We start from the raw sequence: 17,648 nt of genomic DNA, 5'->3' as shown, positions 1-17,648 counted from the left end.
AGATAACAAAAACTAAACCATTGAATCTATGCTGGGATGCAGTTGTAGAGTGGTAGTTTTCTGCTTATATCTCAAGTAAATGGCATTCTTAACCTGGGAGGCTTGTCAGAGGAAGTCAGCTGAAATCAATGCTGATATTACTTGCCTTCTAAGAAACCAGGGACTAGAGCCTGGGACAAAATCAATAGTTACTTCAACAAGTGCCGGATAATTAAGGAAAGTCAGCATGGATTCAGTAAGGGAAAATCATGTTTAACTAACTTGGAGTTTTTGAGGAGGTAGAGAAGGTTGATAAGGGCAATACTATTGACGTGATGTATATGGATTGCATTTGACAGTCTCAACACAACAGACTCGAGAGAAAAATTCTAGCTCTTGGAAGGAAAGGGAAAGTAGACACTTAGATATGAAATTGGCCTATTGACAGTAAAGAGAGTTGTAATACAAATGGTTACTTTTCAGTTTGGAGGAAGGTTTGCTGTGGAGTTCCCCAGGGGTCAGTATTGGGACCCTTCTTCTTCCTGATGTATATTAATGACCTAGGCTGTGGTATGCAGGACATGATTTCAAAATTTGAACATACGAAGGGTGAAAAAGTTATCAACCTTGAACTTCAAAAGGACAAGGTGGATTGGGCGCATGAAGTTCAATGCAGAGAAGTGTGAGGTGATCCATTTTGGCAAGACGAATATGAAGGGACAGTAGAAAATAAAGAGAGAAACTCTAAAAGGAGGTGCAGGAACAGTGGGACCTCGATATTTTTGTACACAAGTTATTATGGCAGGGCATGTTGCGAGAACAGTTAATAAAGCATATAGTATCTTGGGCTTGATTAATAGGGGCAATGAATACAAGAGTAAGGAGATCATGTTGAATTTGTATTGACACTAGTTAGACCTCATCTGTACAATTGTGCCCAGGTTGGATAATACTGAAGTAAGGATGCAAAGTCATCAAACAGAATTGATAGAGGTATTCAAGATCCTGAGGGGTATGGACAGGGTAATTAGTGAGAAACTAAGCGAAGAACTATAGGGCACAGTTTAAATAATTGGCAAAAGAAGTAGAAGTGATGTGAGGAAACATTTTTTTCCACCGAGGGTGGTTAGAGTCGAGAACAAACCTCCTGAAAGGATGATAGAAGCAGGTTTGATAGAAATATTCAAAACGGAAGTGGATTTGTATCTGAAAAGAAAGAATGTGCATGATTACAGGGATAAGGCAGGGGAATGGAACTCGGTAGAATTTTCTCTCAGAGAGCCAGTGCAGACCTAATGGGCCGAATGGCCTCCGTCTGCACTGCAAAGATTTGGTGGATGTCAACCAAAAGCTTGAATCTGGAATAGTTCTCTCCTCCAGAGCCATAAAGATCCATTGCACTCTATACTCTTGCCAATATTATCCAACGCATAAGGGGATTCAAACTGGAACCTACTTGGCTTGTAGGCCTCAACACTAAGCATGCTATGTCATTTTTAAAAAATGTAGTTGCTTCTTTACTGCGCAAACAGTTTACATGAGCTAACTATAATTATGGGGGTGGTAGACTCCCCATTGTTAGAGTACGTTCAAGCTGTAAGCGACTTCAGTCTTCTGTGGAACCTCTAATGACAAAAGTCTTAAGAGATGGCCTGGAAGTCCATAAAGCTGACAGTTGTCATTGTTGGTGCTTGGGGAATCATCTGCAGCCAGACCACCAACCTTTGGCCTTCATCTGGACACGGTGGGTATTGCAAGTTTGGCGTAATGATCCTCGATGCACGGCAAACCAAATTTCAGTGCCTGCACACGGGCCAATCGGCTACAGTGTTTTCCCCAAGACTGCAATGCAGAAGTCCTTGTATTTTTCTCTGTACTGACCACCTTAAAACTGTTTGTCCTGAGACAGTTCCCATAGAGGTTTTTTTAAATTTGTTTATGGGATGTGGGCAGCGCTGACTGGGTCAGCATTTATTGCCCATCCGAGGGCATTTAAGAGTCAGCCACATTGCTGTGGGCCTGGAGTCACATGTAAGCCAGACCAGGCAAGGCCAGCAGATTTCCTTCTCCACCGGACATTAGTCGGATGGGTTTTTACGACAATCGACAATGGTTTCATGGCCATCATTAGATTTTTAATTTCAGATTTTTATTGAATTCAAATTCCACCATCTGCCCTGATGGGATTCAAACCCTGGATTACCAGTCCAGTGATAATACCACTACACCACTCCCTAACCTTGGGGATTCTGTAATCATCCATGTGGGAGGCATGGCCTCCCCATTAAGTTGAATTTTCAGTAGGGCGGTCTTCATGCCGTTGGGTCCAGCACAATGAGAAGGTTGTGGTGTGTGAGATTTTTGTCCTGCCATCTGTCCTGCCATCGCATTCTCATGGTCAACCTCATGTGTCCTTGGTGGAAAAATTACAAGTCAAATCTGTTGACAGATGCGGGTTTGATATACTGAAGATGTGTACACACCGTTCAAAGGTATTTACCCACTTGTCAAACTAAAGTAATGTTAAAATTCCTAAATATTACTACAGTAAATATATCAGCATACCTAACGAACATAAAGAGGATAATGCCCAACTTCAACAAAGTCGATTTAAAAATTATTTTCATTCCTTCAGCAAAAATGCTTCCAGTTTTCAGCAGCTCTACAGCTTGTAGATATCACAGTTATGAATGAAAAAGATATAAAATGTTGGAACGAGTTGTGTTTTTAGAAAACAATGGTATTACTAGCAAATTTAAACTTCAAACTGTCCCATGGTTTACAAATTATCCGGACATTCAACCAGGTTTGGTTTCCTGATCTCAAAATGCACATATTACACCCAAAATTATTTCTCCAAAATATAATGAAATAAAAGAATTTAATATTAACACCACTTGAAGAGTGACTTCCATACCACTCATCACTAAACTCTAACACCTCTCCAGGCTCGAAACATTAGCTCCCTTCTCTCTCCACAGATACTGTCAGATTTGCTGAGATTTTCTGTTTTTGTTTCAGATTCGAGCATCCGCAGTAACTGTTATATTAGTAAAGAAAGACCCCCCAAGAGAAAAACAGCACCATTCAAGTAATGCATAAATCACATAAGACTTTCACTCATTTCTTGGTCATTCAGCATTAATAAGTAAACTCACCAGGGTACCTTTATCAGACCCTTCATTCTTTCCTGATATTGTGTGTGTCAATTCAGAATCAGCAAAATGTGGAAATACAGCAAGAAATACTTCAGACTTATCCATCAAGCATCTATGGTCTAAGTGGTTCAGGACTTAAAATCACTCACTGGACCAAATTAATAGAAATTTGGGGGATTATTCACAAAGTAGAGGTGTATAATCTAAAAGAGTGTTTCAGGAAGGTTCACAAATTAGGAGTCGCAATCTAATTGTTATTGGTTTCACTCATATAAATCCAAGTTTCTATTCATAATTTATATTGCTGCACACCGATTTCTACTTGATGCACGATCAATTGAACAGAGACGAGTTGAATACAACTGAGGCTTTATTACTCTAAGATGTGTGGCCTCCTGCAGCAGCTGGCGAAATGGCTGCTGTATAGGGAGCACACATATTTGTAGTCCGCCTACTGGGCAAGCCAGCAGGCAGGGACTACCCCCGTACCTGTAGTACAGGGCCTTACCACACATCTCCTAATATATACAACAGTGGTGATTACCACACTACTTTGCAACATAATGTTGCTGTATCAATCTGGAATGGAGTTTCATCCGAACTCTATAAAGTAGGATAGTGAGGTTCCTTGGAAGTAGTGTCACAGCACTTTGGGTTTGACACTTCATGGAATATAACTGTAGCCTTGTATCAAACCAAATTCCCGAAGTACTCGGATTTTCTTAACCTCAAACACAAACTTAAGAGTTGATCTAAAAGGTGCTGAGAATAAGGACACGTTCATGCATGCAAATAAAAATCAGTTTCCTTAAATCCACAAAGAAGCAATTTCGAGGCATATTTAAAAAATCAGCCTTCTGAAATCAACCAAGAAGCAACCCTAGAGGCTGCCAGCAACTGTTCTCTTATATTGTTCAAAATAATGAAAGCTATCAAACTTGTTTAGCGGCAAAGCTCCAGGAAGTGATGCTATCCCAGCGAAGGTCTACAAGATTGGAGATCAATATCTGGTCAAGAAGCTCAATGAACTCTTTCAATCAATGTGAGAAAAAGAAACCAGTCTGCAACAATACAAAGACTCCTCATCTGTTCTGCTGTACAAGGGGAAAGCAACTTGTCAATCCTGTAACAATCAGAGGAATCTCACTCCTCTCTATCACCAGCAAAATCTTTGCCAGGATGGGATGCAGTCTCATGATATCAATGGGAACGCTATAAAGGAGAAGGCTTGTTTAGGTGTTTTTATATCGACCCAGAGTCCTGAGAGAAGCTTGCCCATGATTGCTGCAGCTGGTGCAACCAGTAAAAAAAAAAGTGCAACCTCCTTCAAAAGGAGGTACACATCAGAGACTGGGAGAAAATGTAATGAGGAAATCCCAAGCCAGCAGCTTGCCCAAAACTCAATTTGCTGTTACGTGTCCTGCGGCAGAAACTTCTAGATGTAGATTGGACTAATCACTCACCTATGTATCCACCAGAACCCTACCAAGCCCCCCCCCCCCCCCCCCCCTGCCCCCCCGCAAAGGACAAGCAATCACCACTAAGTAAAAGCCAAGAGAGGAACTCTACAGACAATTGCATACTTATTTCAAGAATGTGACAATCACAATTGCAGTAAGACAGTAACAAATATACTTTCAGCTGCAAACTGGGTTACGTACTCACAGCATTACCCTTAGCCGTAATTATGATTGCAGCTTTTCTTTCCTCAGGGCTTTCTGTCCCATTGTGGAGCCTTCTTCAAGATTAATTCAAAGCTTAAAAACAAGTTTTTGGGTGGCATTGTGGCACAGTCGTTAGCACTACTGCCTTATGGCAACAGGGACTCGGATTCAATTAGAGTCTTGGGTGACTGTGTGGAGTTTGCACATTCTCCCTGCGTCTGTCTGGATTTTCGTTGCAGATTAGGTGGATTTGCCATGCTAAATTGCCCCTTTGTGTCCAAAGATGTGGTCAGCTTAAGGGGTTATTGGGCTTGGGTGCGCGAGTGGGCTTGGGTAGAGTGCTCTTTCCGAGGGTCGGTGCAGATTTGATGGGCCAAATGGCTTCCTTCTGCGCTGTGGGGATTTTATGATTCTCTGAACATGTTACTTGATGATGAACACACTGATACAAAGTAACCATTTTGCTTGGATCTCTCAAAAAGGAGCAATCAGAAGACACTGGGACAGCAATTCATTGCCAAAAGAAAAGTATTTTTAAATAGTTGGGGAGAGATAAGAACAATTAACTGTTAAAGAAACGGGCATTGGTTGCCAATTATTTATTGTTACAGTAAAATCTGAAATTTCAAGTGGCAGAACATGCTCGAGGGAGTGGCTGAAAGGCCACTCCTGCTGCTTTGTGTTGAGAACTACCTGACAACAGAGACAGTCAAGTCAGGTTACATGTTTTGCCAAGAAATGCAGTTTCCCAAAAATTAATGCCATCAGTTGAGATTAGACTGAGAACTCCCCTAGAACCCTGACTTGCTCTAACATGTAGCCCCGCTGCTTCCAACAAAGTCACTCCAAGACTCAAAAATGACATTGCGGTGACGGAATGCAGTAGCCTAGCAAGAAGCAAGGCAATGAGACTTTTAAAAACATATTTATCTATCACCATTTAAAGAATCAGTCAACTTTACATAACTGAAACCAATATTCAATCCCAAGCAATTTGTTCAGAATATTGAACTGCAATGCTACATACGCCATGATGGCAAAGGTAGGACTTAAGGTGTGGAATGTGAAATGTGGAAAACTAGTCGTAAAAAATTTACAGCATCCAAGACCATTTAACAATTAATGATGATCATATACAAAATGAGCACCCATGCCACCCCACCAAAATCAGGTGGCATTATTTTTCTTACACCACCAGCAGAATAGGTCAGTCACTCCTTTTTGGGCATGGACAGATTGAACACATTTTTGGTGATAGCACCATTCCGTCTTGTGAAACAACGGTTTGTGACATGGCGCGCAACTGTGTTAAGCATCTCGGTGTGGATCAGGACCTCCACTCTGGCATGGCAGTCTCAGCCACATTTTCTGCAGAGGAAGAGTGTGGGCTGAGAACATGCACGATTCACAGGCCTGTTTTCACTGGGCCCTCTTTTTGGCCAGATGATCTTTTCTTTTTTCCTCGCTTCATCTAATGCCTCTAGAGGTTATGGTTGTCAGCTGCTACCTCCCAGTTGTTAGTGTCAATGTCCACCATTTTCATATCTCACTTGCAGGTATCTTTGTAGTGGAGGCATTAAGGTCCGGGAGGCCATGGCTGTGGCCAGTATAGGAAGATCTTTGGGCTGAACACATACATGTACAAGCAATGATGTTTGCACTGCTAGCCAAAAACTGTTTTGAGGTGTCACTGGTGATGTGGGGAATCCACCCTGCAATTTAGTATGGCAAAATCCACAATTCCACAACTCAATTTAGTCCTTAGGCTGATTACTGAAAATTTTTTGGAACATTTTTGTAACTTGGAATCCTGAAGTTGTGCTTTCCACCGATGGGATCAGCAGACTGCAGAGAAGTGAACTGCAGAACACAACAATGCATAACGTACTTTGCCACATTAGTATTTGGTGCTATTTTCCTTCTAATTACCAATTTTAATAGGAAAGCAATTGAAAACATTTAAAATATCATGCAGCGATATAGTGCTTTTCATGTAGTAGAACATCCCAAGAAACTTGCAGAAGTGTTACCAAACAACATTTTACACGATGCCTTCTAATGAGATGCAAGGATAGTTGACCAAGAGCTTTGTAAAAAAAACATAGAACATTGAAAAATTACAGGAAGAGGCCATTCAGCTCTTTGTCTGCACCGGCTGGAAAAAATAAATCTAGCTCCCCATTCTAATCCCACCTTCCAGCATCCGTAGACTTGCAGGTTACAGCACTTCAGGTACAGATCCAGGTACCTTTGAAGTGAGTTGAGGTAGGTAATGAGATAGGTTAGAAAACGTATATTAATGAGAGATAAAGAGGCAGAGCAGTTTAAGGAAGGAATTTCAGAAATTAAGGTCTAGACAGTTGAAGACATGGCTGCCAGTGGTAGAGTGATTAAAATCGGGGACGCACCAGTGGCTGGTTTAGCACAGGGCTAAAGAGCTGGCTTTTAAAGCTACCGAGGCAGGCCAGCAGCACGTTCAATCCCTGTACCAGCCTCCCCGAACAGGCGTCGGACTGTGGCGACTAGGGGCTTTCCACAGTAACCTCATTTGAAGCCTACTTGTGACAATAAGCGATTTTCATTTCATTATCAAAGAAGCACAAAGATCTGACGGTTGTAGGAGGTTATAGAGATAGGGAGCAGTATAGCCATGGAAAGACTTGAAAACAAAGTTGAGAACGTTAAAACTGAGAACTGAGGCATTATCAGACTAGGAGCCAATGTAAGTTGGCGAATAGAGGTAATAATAATATTTATTAGTGTCGCAAGTAGGCTTGCATCAACACAGCAATGAAGTTACTATGAAAATCTCCTAGTCGCCACCCTCCGGCACCTGAGAAGGTATACCGAGGGAGATTGTCGAATTCACCTAACAAGCACGTATTTCGGGACTTGTGGGAGGAAACTGGAGCACCCGGGGGAAACCACACAGGCACGGGGAGAATGTACAGGTTCCACACAGACAGTGACCCATGCGGGAATCGAACTTAGGACCCCGCCGCCGTGAAGCAACAGTGCTAACCACTGTGCTACCGTGCCGCCCATGATGGATGAATAGGATTTGGTGTGAATGAGGATAGGGATAACAAATATTTTGATTAGCTCAAATTTTAGAGGGGACAACGTTGGAGGCCAGCCAAGACAGCATTACGAACATATGAATTAGGAGTGAAGCAGTGGGCCTCTCCAGCCTGCTCCATCATTCAATAAAATATGACTTGAACTCCACATTCTGCTTACCCCTAATAACCTTTGACTCCCTTGTTATACAAATCTTTGACTCCCTTGGTAAACAAGAATCTATCTACCTCTGCCATATAAACATGCCTGGGGACAAGGGTTCCAAAGATTCACAGCACTCAAGAGAAAATCTTCTTCTCATTTCCATGTCAAATGGGAGACCCCTTATTTTTAAACTGTGTCCCTAGTCACTCCTACATGGGAAACATCCTTTCAACATCCACCCTGTTAAGTCCCATGATCTTCTATGTTTCAATAAGATCACCTCTCAAGCTTCTGAACACAGAGTGCAGGCCCAGCCTGTCCAGCCTTACCTCATAAGCTAACCCTTTCATCCCAGAGTGAACCTTCTCTGAACTGCTTTTAAAACATTTATATTCTTACTTAAATAAGGAGACCAAAACTATACACCGTAGTCCACCATGTGGTCTCACCACGAACGTCCCTACTTTTATATTCCACTCTGCTTGCAACAAATGACAACATTCCATTTGCCTTGCTAATCACTTGCTGTGCCTTTATATTAATTTCTCGATTCATGTACCAGCATATCCAGGTCCTCTGTTACACCAGGTTCTGCAATTGCTCTCTATTCTCCTTGCCAAAGTGGTCACGTTCACATTTTCCCACATTATACTCCACCTGCAAAATGTTTTGCCCCTCAATTACCCAATGTTCCTTTTCAGTTTCCCGATATCCTCTTCACAACTTACTTTCCTACCTATCTTTATGTCATCAGCAAATTTAGCACCCCAAGTCATTGACATAAATTGTAAATTGTTGAGGCTCCAGCACTAATCCACTAGTCATGTCTCACCAACCCGAAAAAGACCCATTTATCCCTGCTTCCTGTTAACTAACCAATCCTCTAGCCATACCTGTATGTTACCCTCTACATTATGAGCTCTTATTTTGTACAATAACCTTTGATGTGGCACCTTGTAAAATGCCTTCTGGAAACCCATGAAGAACACATCCACAGGTTCCCCTTTATCCACATTGCTCGTTACTTCCTCAAAAATGATTTCCCTTCCACAAAGCCATGTTGACTCTGCTCAATTGCAATGAGATTTTCAAAGTGCTCTGCTATAACCGCCTCAAACTACCAGCAATTTCCCTATGACAAATGTAAAGCTAACTGTAAATTCCTGTTCTCTATCTTCTTCCTTTCTTTTGTTTTTAAAAATTTAGAGTACCCAATTAATTTCTTCCAATTAAGGGGCAATTTAGCGTGACCAATCCACCTAGCCTGCACATCTTTGGGTTGTGGGGACGAAACCCACGCAAACACGGGGAGAATGTGCAAGCTCCACACGGACAGTGACCCAGAGCCGGGATCGAACCTGGGACCTCGGCACCGTGAGGCAACAGGGTTAACCCACTGTGCCACCGTGCTGTCCCCTTCTTCCTTTCTTGAATGGAGGAGTCACATTCACTATTTTCCAATTGATGGGACCTTTTCGGAAACTAGGCAATTTCGGAAAAATAAAACCAATGCAGCTACCATCTCAGTATCCATTGCTATGAAGGCCCTAGAATGAAAACTATCAGAACCAAGGTTTTGTCAGCTTTTAGTTCCAATAATTTTCTCAAAAGACTTTCCCTGGCGATTGTAATGGTAATTCCTCCTCCCTCTCTGTCACCTCTTAATTGCTAATTAATTTCTGGAATGTTATTTGTATCCTCACAGTGCTGAAAGACAAAAATCGCTGTTCAATTAATTTACCATTTCCTTATTTTCCATTATTAATTCCCTATTCTTAATCTCTATAGAGGACCAACACTCACTTTATATTTTTCTTTTCTAAAAACCTGGAGAAAGTTTAACTATTTGCTTTTATACGTCTAGCTGGCTTTCTCTCATACACTAATTTCTCCCTCCTTATTAATCTTTCAGTCATTCTTTGCCGTTCTTTATATTCTGTTCAATCTTCTGCCCATCGTTCATCTTGCAGAATTATATGTTTTTACTTTCAAATTGATACGAGCTTTAACTACTCCAGTTAATCACAGATAGTGTGCCTTTCTCTTGAGCGTCTTTCTTCTCACTGGAATGATTAGCCACAGATAGTGTGTCTTTCCCTTACAGTCTTTCTTCTCACTGGAATGTACCTTTTCTGAGTAGTCTGAAATATTGCCTTAAATATCTGCCACCGCAACTCTACTGATCTATCCCTTAAGCTAATTTCCCAATTCACTTTAGGCAGCTCGGTCTTTGTGCCCTCATGATAGTATTATTTAAGTTGACCCACTCCTCTCCAAAACTGAAATTTAATCGTATTATGATGACAGCCTCCTAGGGGTGCCTTCATGATGAGGTCACTAATTAATCCTGTCACACTGCACAATGCCAGACCTAGTATAAACTACTCTCTGGTTGGTGCTAAAACATGCTGCTCTAAGAAAAAGTCCCAAAACACAACAAACTAATCATCCAAGCTACTTTTGCAAATCTGATTTATCCAATCTAGATGCAGATTAAAATCACCCATGATGATCGCCGTACCGTTCTCACAAGCATCTATTGTTCGTTCCTGTGTACCCTATCCTACCCCATTAGATAGGTAATGGGGACCAAAGACAATTAAACTGGTTTTCCAAATATCCAGTGCTCGATGTCAGATAAGCAGCATATGGTAGTGGAAAGGTTGATGGTAGAGATGATAATGAAGAGTTTGTGTCAACGGCACTCATGCAAAATCTGAAGTCGTGTTTTTAGGTCAGCATGTTAATGGCAAACAGGAGATGGCCAAAGATAGATATTTGGAGGTGCCAACGGCAACAGTCTGAGAGCAAAAGGAGAAGTCACTTCAAAGGATTGTGTGACTAAATGTATGGATAGGAATGAAACCCAGCCAAGGTCCTAAACGACCCTCTTATGGACTGACCACATTAACACTACACTGCTGTATGCTTCACCCGATGCCGGTGTTATATAATTACATTGTGTACCTTGTGCTGCCCTATTATGTATTTTCTTTTATTTCCTTTTCTTTTCATGTATTCAATGATCTGTTGAGCTGCTCGCAGAAAAATACTTTTCACTGAACCTTGGTACTCGTGACAATAAACTAAATCCAAATCCAATCCAGGGAGTCCCACCCAGCTGGATGACTGAAGGATGATGTCAAAGAGTGCAAGCAGATCAAGAATGAGGAATAGTTTGTGATGGTCATAGTTATATGAATGTCATCTGTAACTTTGATACGGCCCATTTTGTGCTGTGGCCAGTTGGAAACCTGATTAGATGGGTTCAAACAGGGTTAAGAGAAAGATGGGAGATGACAATATGCTCAAGCACTTTGGAGAAAAGGTTGGAGATGGAGCAATAGTATGCAAGCAGTTGCGCTATTTAAAGGCCCCTGACAGCAAAACAGTAACTTCATTTTTTTAAGTATGTCAAAATAATGTAACAAAGTTACAAAATAATACATCACCAAAAGCGAGGAAGTGAAAAATCATACTACTTTACGTAAATGATCACAGCATGGAACAGGAGAGCAACATCACAACTGGCTTAATACCATTATTAGACAGAACTAGATATCCATCCCACCAGAGATCGAGGGAAAAACAAGATAAGATCATGAAAACATGATAGCATGACAAATGGCACACACCCTCTCACGCCACACAGCCCCACAATCGTCACGGGAGATCAGGATAGATTACCAGTACCATGATCAGTGTACACCAACATACATCCCCCTCAACTCCAGCAGCTCCAAAAGCCCCAATGACCCAACGCCGCCTTCTCTTTCCAAATTCAAGACCACCTGCACCCATGTAGGAGCCAGGAATGGATGAGTCCAACTATTCTTAGAAAAACAAAAAGAAAATATATGGAAACCCCAGACCTATGGAGAGTTACATACATATTACAGAAAGCAACTAAACCACAAACATAGGCCCTAGGTAGAACTTGAATTTTGAAGAAAGGAGAAGACGAGGAACCATCAAGACACCCAATAATTAGCCTAGCTCAAAGCGGCCACCCTCACAGAAAGGGTATCCAGAACCACCTTCCTCCTCAACAACCACAATAGACCAGGGGATGATCATGAAGAGAGATCCAAACAGAGAGAAGGAAAAACTCCAACCTCAACGATGAGGCATAAGGAATCCAAGCCCTCCCCAGGATACAAACTCTGCCCAGGCCAAAGGAGGACAAAGACATGGATTCTTAATTCAAAGTATAGTCAAATTCATAAGAAAAATTTAAAATGGATTAGATCTAATTGGGGGAGCTATCCTCAAAGCCATCAAACTGAGGGCTGAAATAACACTTCATACCCACCCACCCTTCACCTCGCCCCAGCTCCACTTTGTTTTCTTCATAAACGAGACAAGGGGTGACAAAAAGCATTCCCTTCCCCCAATAACAGGGATTACAACACAATAACCAAAAGGAGTTAAACTGTGCATAAATCACACTTCCGATAATTGACTCTAAATGATCTTGCTATCACAGGATAGGATAAGGATAAACATTGGCACAATCCATCATGCTCACATTTCACACACCCTTGCAGGAAAAAGGACAGCAATTAAAAAGTCAGCATGATCAACAGGGAGTAACGATCAGGATTATCGAAGAACCGCAGGATAAAGGTATCTTCCATGTCGCACGAAAAGGCAAAGGATAAGGCAAGACCAATGAGCATATGCGAGCATCTCTCGAGGATTCCATCAATCGAAGGACGAGACAACATCATTTCCACCATGCCGTCTCTCCTGCACCCAAGGGATCCACAACCGAGGCCCCAGCCGGACCTCCAACCCCTCACGACGACCATAGAGAACAGGATGAAATAGGACTAGGAGTCAGTAGGCCCGACCCCTGGCCTCGCAGACAAGATACGCTGTGCTCCATTGAATCTGATGCACCCGGCCTCCAAATCAAGATTACCAAAGCATGGCACTCAATTGTCAAACTCAATTGGTAATTCCTCAATCGGGAATTCATCTCCCACCTCTTGCCAAGGACTGGATTCATGGGGATTCACGCCCGGCCTTCATCTTCCAAACCCATCAGGATAAACAACACAGCTCAGTTAGCTGGACAGCTGGTTTGTGATGCAGAGCTGGGCCAAAAGCACGGGTTCAACTCCCATACCAGCAGAAGATATCATGAAGGCCCCATCTTCGGTGTGGTGATCTGTAGGTTAAATCACCACCAGTCAGCTTTCCCCCGAAAAGGGGAAAGCAGCCAATGGGACTATGGCGACTTTATTTACTTACACAAATGAGAAATGAAACATGCGCACATTCTAACAAGGTGGAAGTCCATGCACAAGACAAGTTGAACTGATGGATTACTGGCAGCACTTTTGCTCTGATTTGGAAAGCAACCACAAATAAAGATGATGTGGAGATGCCGGTGTTGGACTGGGATGAGCACAGTAAAAAGTCTTACAACACCAGGTTAAAATCCAACAGATTTGTTTCGAATCACTAGCTTTTGGAGCACTGCTTTCGAAACGAACCTGTTGGATTTTAACCTGTTGTAAGACTTCTTACTAAAAAAGATGGCCAAGAGCTGAGGGAACAGGCACAGCATGCAAAGCTGAGTAATTCCACACAGATATGAAGATACCTAGGATGAAATTATATTGTTATCATAGAATTTACAGTGCAGGAGGCCATTCGGCCCATCGAGTCTGCACCGGCTCTTTGAAAGAGCACCCTACCCAAGCCCACACCTCCACCCTATCCCCATAACCCAGTAACCCCACCCAACCCAACACTAAGGGCAATTTTTGACACGAAAGGCAATTTAGCATGGCCAATCCACCTAACCTGCACATCTTTGGACTGTGGGAGGAAACCGGAGCACCCGGAGGAAACCCACGCACACACAGGGAGCACATGGAGACTCCGCACAGACAATGACCCAAGCCGGGAATCGAACCTGGGACCCTGGAGCTGTGAAGCAATTGTGCTAACCACCATGCTACCGTGCTGCCCTAAAAAACTCCGCACAGTCACCCAAGGTCGGAATCGAACCCGAATCCCTGGCGCTGTGTGGCAGCTGTGCTGACCACTGTGCCACCATGCCACCCATGGTGGCACAAGTATTTATAATTTAAATACCAGAGTACAGGTTAATTAATTTAAAGTCTGAGTAGGTTACATTAAATCACAAGGTTAAAATTACTCCCAAAATAATTTACTCCTTCAATTATCAGCAATGGTCAGAATTGTACTGAAATGGTTATAGTGCCACATCAAGAATACAACCTGCAACTCAGAGCAACATCAGTTTTTTTAAAGTCAACAAAAATACACAACGTTAGTAGAAATAATGCACGAGGGGGACATCGATCAGGCATAAAAAATAGTCTGGGAATTGGAACGATTCGTACTGCTCTGGCATGAAATGAACAACGACAGGCAAGCACAGAAAAACCTCCTGCAGATAATTCCTCGCTCCCTGGACAAAGTCATCCCCCACCCCACGAAAGTCATAACGACGAGCTTCCTCATGGTTGAGGGGAAGAAGGCAGCAGCTCCACGAGAAGTTGGGTTAAGCATTTTTATCTCCGTGGGCTCTGGGCTCCACCAACACTTCTCTCCCAAGTGCAGGGCTGCTTTCGTTTTTTGGGTGGAGGGGGAGACGGGCAATTGAGCGAGGGAGAGGCATCAGGAGGAACGCAACGATGTCCCAGATGTTGGCCTTGAACCTTCTCTACTCCACAGCGACAGAGGGAACAAAAACACCGATTCAAATCGAAGTTTGTTGGAAGATTTAATCCGTCGATATAAACAATGAAATAACAAGGGGAAAAAAAGTTTTCAAAATCTTCTCTGTGGAACAAACCCTCCCTTGCTCTCTACATTTTGCGCTCCAAGTTTAAACAGACTCGGGAGGGCGGCGGGTAAGTCAGGCAACAGCGGGGGGGTTTCAGAGCGCGGCCGTGCCATGAACCTGGAAACGAGCGGCGCCCATTTAAAGCCCAGAGACAGTGGCGCTGGCCGCCCAGAGTCAGTGGCGCTGGCCGCCCAGAGTCAGTGGCTCTGGCCGCCCCGCCACCCCACCCCCGCGACCTGCTTTCTGATCAACTATTTCGCACTCGCTCACCTTACTCTTCACTTCCACGGCCACCCTGTCCAAGCACCTCAGCGTGCTGGACTTGCTGTAACTTCTGTTCATTTTCTCCGCTTGCGTTTTTATCCTTTCTCTTCGTGTTCCCCTCCACCCCCTCCCAAAACAAAATACAAGGTGCCCGCTGCAGGGGAGGGGGGTCTCCAGCTGCCCGATCCCCCGGCACAGGCTTTCCTTTCTCTCCGGGTGTCTCGCTCCCCCCCCGGCGTCGTTCCAATCGAAATTCGAACGCGTTCTGAGAAGGTCGGACCGTTAACGTGATCCTCCTCCGATTGTTGGCGAGCGAGCGCACTCAGCCCCGCGAGCCAGCACCTTCCTGCACGCGCATGCGCTCCAACGGACACAGACCCAGAGCATCACGTCGAGCGTTCAGCTCCTCCCCTCTCCCCGACTGTAAAGTCGTTCCTCCGAGACTCTAGGTGGCGCTGTATCACGGAGGACCACCTTTGTGGAGAGGGGCCTGGTGGGGGGTCGGGGGCGGTCTTTTGTTTTCATGTATTTTCGTATGTGATTGTTAGGCATCCTAGCTGCCAAGTGACTCGGGGGTGGGGAATGTACTGCCTGGAAGTGTGTTGCAGGCAGGTTCAATCGAGGCATTCAGGGGGGCATTAGATGATTACTTGGACAGAAACAATATGCAGGGGACGGGGAAGAGGCAAGGGGAGTGGCACTAAGTCTTGATGCTCGTTTGGAGAGCCGGTGCAGACACAATGGGCCAAATGGCCTCTCTGCCCGTAACAATTCTGTGATCTACTGCTGCGCTGCAGTCAGATGTGGAGCAATAATGTACCAATCCACCAGACACATGTAGAACTGTGCAAGAAACACACTGGGCAAAGTCCCAGCAGTTTGAGAATAGAAGTGTGATTATTTTACATCCTGAGAACCAGAAAACAGAAGGAGGCAGCAGGTAACTGCAGGGTGATGGACCGTCTCACATTTTACGGGAGTATCCTGTAAATGAAGAGGTTGCCCTGGGTTATCTGCTGCCAGGACAGCCTTTATTGTAGGTTCTTCGAGTACACACCCGTGCATGTGAACTGTGCATTTCTCCCACTCCCACAGGCTTGCACTCCCTGATTCCCACAGCCTCAGCAACAATACCCCATCCTGTACCCAGAGTCTAGAAATCCAACCTCCTCTGCCCTCACAGTCTGTAACATGTATCAAAACAGGTTACAGCAAATAAACATCCCGTGAAACATACTTCCAACAATCAACTATTCAGTCTGTACAGATTTTTCCCCTTTTCCACCCCCCCCCTCCTCTCCACCCACCCACCTGCGACGAACAGCCCCTCAAAAACGGTCACAAACATCCCCCACCTTTTCTCAAACTCCCCTGCTGAGCCCCTTAACTCATACATTATCTTCTCTAACCGCAGGAAGTCGTACAGGTCACCCAACCAAGCCGTTACCCCCGGTGGCAATGCTGACCGCCACTCCAGCAAAATTCACTGCCATGCAATCAGAGAAGCGAAGGCCGCGACATTGGCCTTCCTCCTCTCCCTGAGCCCATGAGCTCCGGCTTCTCTGAAACCCCAAATATCGCCACCAAAGGTTCCGGGTCCACCTCCTCCTCCACTATCCTGGCTAAGACCACGAACACTCCAGCCCAGAATCTTCCCAATTTTTCGCAACCCCAAAACATGTGCTTGTGATTAGCTGGCTCCCGCCCACACCTCTCACACTCATCTGCTATCCCCTGAAAGAACCCACTCATTCTCGCCCGAGTCATATGCACCCTGTGCACCACCTTAAACTGTATCAGACTCATCGTTGCACAAAAGGAGGTCCTGTTTACCCTTCACAGTGCCTCACTCCATACTCCCCAATTGATCTCCCCTCCCAACTCCGCTTCCCATTTCTCCTTGATCTTCATCACCCGCTCACCTCCCTGCTCCCCCAGCCATTTATATATATCCCCAATTTTTCCCTCTCCTTCCACATCCAGAAGCAGCAGTCGCTCCAGCAGGGTGTTTCCCAGCAACTTAGGGAACCCCCTCCAGACCTTTCGTGCAAAGTCCCTAACCTGCAGATACCTGAACTCACTACCCCTCGGCAGCTTGTTGCCGATTTTGATGAGTGGAATACTACCCCACTAGCGTCACTAATAATTGTTGCCAATTCTGCACTGGAAACGCCAATAATGTTGCCCTTCTTAATACTGAGTGGTATTGCTTTTCAGAGTTGCCACAAGGTTCAACCGGATATTGATCAAAGACCCAACAACCAGTCAGTTAGTTCAAGTTCAATAATGGTTTATTTACACACAAGATTAACTCACACATGCAACATAAAAACGCTACAAGCTAAACTACACCTAACACTACAACAACCTGTACTTAACTTTCAGGCACCCACCTTTGGCAGAGGAACAAGGCCTTTGTTCAGATCTGGAGTGGCTGGGTCTGGAGAACTTCGGTTCTGCTGGGCTCATCCGTCTGGTAGCGATCGTTGATCTTGAACTTGCTTCTGGTTGTGGTGCTGCAGTTGGCTTCAG

The 17,648-nt window shown here is 44.1% G+C and overlaps 1 protein-coding gene across 2 annotated transcripts in view; it reads right to left on the bottom strand.

The window, feature by feature from the left end:
* The window catches only part of LOC140425407 (partitioning defective 6 homolog gamma-like), a 93,427-nt gene extending 77,953 nt beyond the window's left edge, over positions 1–15,474 (bottom strand). For both annotated transcript variants that reach the window (XM_072509653.1, XM_072509654.1), the window contains exon 1: positions 15,123–15,474. In XM_072509653.1, the coding sequence (XP_072365754.1) occupies positions 15,123–15,194 (72 nt within the window). In that variant the 5' untranslated portion in view covers positions 15,195–15,474. The remainder of the gene's footprint in view (positions 1–15,122) is intronic.
* Between the last annotated feature and the right edge of the window lie 2,174 nt (positions 15,475–17,648).

This window comes from Scyliorhinus torazame, chromosome 6 (assembly GCF_047496885.1).
Source record: "Scyliorhinus torazame isolate Kashiwa2021f chromosome 6, sScyTor2.1, whole genome shotgun sequence".
In the NCBI taxonomy this organism is placed as follows: domain Eukaryota; kingdom Metazoa; phylum Chordata; class Chondrichthyes; order Carcharhiniformes; family Scyliorhinidae; genus Scyliorhinus; species Scyliorhinus torazame.
Note: the sequence above shows the minus strand (reverse complement) of the source record. Positions and strands in the feature narration are given on the sequence as shown.